The sequence below is a fragment of the Lactuca sativa genome, chromosome 1 (genome assembly GCF_002870075.4).
Source record: "Lactuca sativa cultivar Salinas chromosome 1, Lsat_Salinas_v11, whole genome shotgun sequence".
Classification (NCBI taxonomy): Eukaryota; Viridiplantae; Streptophyta; class Magnoliopsida; order Asterales; family Asteraceae; genus Lactuca; species Lactuca sativa.
Window position 1 is genome coordinate 99251402 of NC_056623.2, and position 3907 is coordinate 99255308.

The window sequence follows — 3907 nt, forward strand, 5'->3', positions numbered from 1 at the left end:
CACTAAACTTTCACTCGTGCAACGTACGAGCCTTTTCCTAGTTTTTATAAAGTTAAAAGGCAAATATAATATTTTTCATTTTAAGTTTGTGGTAAAAAATGTAGCAATTTTTTTTTCAAAGACCCATATTGAAACTTTCAATTCAAAACTATTTTTCTCTCTTCGGTAGATATATGCCTAGTTATATTGCCAAATTGTGTTTGCCACAGTCATGCCGTGGAGTTTGCCGTAGCCACGTTAGTTTTACCGAGTTTTCTAACCACACCTACCAATCTTATGATGTAGTCCGGTCTAGAAACCATTTAGTAATAATATCCAATTATACAACCAACCAACGTGTTTATGACACGTTTTGGGACTAGTCCACTTGACTAACATGAATGTTTTAATATAATTAACGACTACGAGGTCTATATTAACGACTACGAGGTCTGAGACAAAAAAGATATATATTTATTTGCCGTTCAAAAAAAACCACTTCTACTAAATACCACTCAATATCAATTTTGTTACGATAAAATATTACCTATTTCTCAAAATTAGATTATTTTAATTTATACAAATGTCCAAATGTTAAGAACAAAATTAACTTTTTTAAAACACCTAAGAAATTATTAAGATAATTTCAAATCAGAATTTAGAATAATAAAATTTTGTGATAGCTAACCAATAGTTATTAAAAAAAATATAAAGTAATAAAAACAACTTATATTTCTAAGCTTTTAACAAGAATTATCCAAATTTTAATGAAATTTCACCGATAACCACTTATTTTGTAGTCATGCACTACGACGTCAAACACTTTCTATATTTTGCATTTAGCCATGTTTAAATCGTCACCACTTTCTATTTTTTTTTATTTTATTATTATTATTTTTTTTGGCATTTAGCCTTACTTACGACATATGAAATATCACATTTCTACCTATTTAAAATGATATAAATATATTTAATATTAATCTTATTCAATATAACACATGTCACAATTTCATATTTCATTCCTACATATATTCCTACCTATTTGATTAATGACAAATATATTCAAATATTATTAATCTTATCCGATATAACACATATCACCATTTAACATAAATAAAAATATAAATAGGAAAAGAATGTAAGGCTAAATACAAAACAACATGTTATTTTTTAGGATATATCATGATAAAATAAATGAAAAGGTTATTGGTGAAACTTTCTTTCTTTATTTTTTATAAACTTGCTATTTTTGTCATTTCATCTTATAAATAATCAAATTCAAATCACATCCAAATATTGTTTTTTGTTTCTATATGAACCATATATTCAATTATTTATCGAAGTAGATTCGTAACTAGTAATCGAATCTGAAAGATATCCTTAGATGAGAAATTTTTTTGAAACTGTATACGTAGCGTGATGGGTAAAAAGGGTGTTGACACTTGAGACTTGACGGATAACAAAGAAATTGTCCAGAGACTCAGAATCCCACCCGGTCTTGAAAAACGCACCCACAGACTTTCAAAAAGAGGAAACTACTTGCGCTGCAACAGCCCCCACCCACCCCACTTGTCCTCCCAAATTCACTGAATCCGACCACCTCACGCCACCCCTATTCCTATTCCCATGGATTTTAATCTCAATTTCATTCAAACCTCAATCACAATTCACATTTCACATCTCCCTTTTCCTCATTCCGATCTTCATCTTCATCAGGTAATTCATCTTCTAGTAAATCACAACCTCTTTGCGTTTTTCTCTCATCAATTCACCTTAAATTGTGTATAAACTAGTAACCAGTTTTGTAATTGTTTCGAAATCTGTCGGTTTTACATTCTGATTGTTGTGATTTTGTGAATTATGATCTAACTTTCTTGTGTGTATGGATTTCAGGTCGAGAATTTGTAGATCGAAAAGCGAATACTGTACATGTTCCTGAAGAGTTATAAATTATATAAGTTAATAAGTTATAACCCTTTCCTATAGAGAAGATCGATCGATCACATTGGGATAAAGTCAAGTGTTGTTATGGAAGTGAGAAGAATGAACATGAAGATGAGCGCTCATGAAAGCGGTGGTGCGACAATGGTGGTACAAGGGGGAAAGAAAGCGGTGCCGGCGCCGGCGGTGTATGATGACCGATCATCGTCAAGTAATAGTTTTGGAGGAAGAAGGATGACGATGATATCAAAATCGAAAACCAGAAGCAGCTATTTCAGTTTGGAATCAATGGTGGTGCTGGTAGGTTTAACGGTGTCATTGCTGATACTTCCGTTGATACTTCCGCCGCTGCCGCCGCCGCCGTTCATGCTGTTGCTTCTTCCGATCTTCATTTTGGGTGGCCTCATTGTATTCGCCTTCATGCCTTCGTCGTCGTCGTCGTCGTCCACCTCTCGTCATAAAAACATCGCATAATCGCTATTTTTTTTTTTCTAGTTAAATTCTTTGTTATTTTTGTTTTCGAAATATTGAATATTATGATTTGTGCTAGTTTTAACTTTTAAGAGATGTAAAGAAGGCTTATACATTTAGTTAATTACTCAAAATGTTCATCAGATGCATTTGTTTGTTTTATATTTATAACGAGGATTTTTAATTTAGTAATTTTCTTACTATTAAACGCATTATAAAACGATTCAATATGTAAAGGATAAACTAATTGGATGTGCTTAATTAGTTTATTACTTTATTTTGCTTTCCATGTGGTTTCTGAAATAAAAAGTCTCAAGTTGAGTAAACTTTGGTTGCGGTTTCAAAATCAAGTAGGCAATTTTTTTTTTTGGACAACACCGTTTGGGAAAAAGAACGTATTAAGGTAATTAATTTTTTGGTATATTCAGCATAACTATTTTTTTTTGTATACATCTAGGTAATAAATTTGTTAGACATGTTCACATATAACTATTATGATCTGCTATAACAGGTTAAATCTTAGATATAAACGTTTTCAACAAGTTCGTTATCTAAATGTATACAAAAAAATAGTTATCAAATATGAACAAAATGAAAACTAAAAATAAATTACACGAATGGTCCATGTGGTTTGGGGGAATTTGTGTTTTTTGGTTATTTTTTTAACTTGGATGATCCCTACTGTTTATTTTTATTGCGTGTTTGGTCAATGTCTTACCTAAAAAGATTATTGTGTCCTTATTAATTTATTTTTTTAATTAATTTTCTTATTTATGTATTTATTTTTTACATATTTAAAAAAATTAATAGACCCCACGTATTTGTATCTCCTCGGATGATCCTACTGTTTATTTTTTAATTAATTTGTTTTTTTTAACTCAAATGATCCCTACTATTTAATTTTTTTAATTAGTAGACCCTACATAATTGTATCTCTTCACCATCTCATCTCTCGTCCTTCTCAACTTCTATTTATTTTCTATCTTTAGTGATATCGACGTCTTCATCATCCCTTCTTTTTTTGGTCCTTCAACTATGTCGAATCAACACCACAACCCACTAAAGATGAAGAGACAGTAGGCTATGGTGTTGGTTCGCCAGAGTTGAAGTACCAAAAAGAGAAGCATGATGAAGACGTTGATGTTACTAAAGATGGAAAAGAAATAGAAGTTGGGGAGGATGAGAGATGGGATGGTGACTTGTAAGACCTAAATTAAATTTCTCAAATATGGTTTCAGGTTTACGGTGAGGAGATACATATATGTGGGGTTTATTATTTTTTTTAAATATGTAAAAAAATAAATACATAAATAAGAAATTTAATTAAAAAAAATAAATTAATAAGGGCACAATAGTCTTTTTAGGTAAGACAAAGACCTAATGCACAACAAAAATAAACAGTATGAACCATCCAAATTAAATTTCTCAAATGTGGTTTGAAGTTTATGGTGAGGATATACAGATATGCGGGGTCTATTAATTTTTTTAAATATATAAAAAATAAATACATAAATAG

General features: G+C 30.6%; 1 protein-coding gene across 1 annotated transcript; it reads left to right on the forward strand.

Annotated features, from left to right (window-relative positions):
- The first annotated feature begins 1453 nt into the window (after positions 1-1453).
- LOC111899377 (protein AUXIN-REGULATED GENE INVOLVED IN ORGAN SIZE) lies at positions 1454-2534 on the forward strand. Its single transcript, XM_023895218.3, has 2 exons — positions 1454-1695; positions 1873-2534. Exon 2 carries the CDS (start codon positions 2008-2010, stop codon positions 2392-2394), a length of 387 nt encoding a protein of 128 aa, XP_023750986.1. The 5' UTR covers positions 1454-1695; positions 1873-2007; the 3' UTR covers positions 2395-2534.
- The last annotated feature ends 1373 nt before the right edge of the window (positions 2535-3907 follow it).

Excerpts from the sequence above, each read along its gene's own strand:
- LOC111899377 (XM_023895218.3), top strand. The coding sequence starts at position 2,008 with ATGGAAGTGAGAAGAATGAACATGAAGATGAGCGCTCATGAAAGCGGT.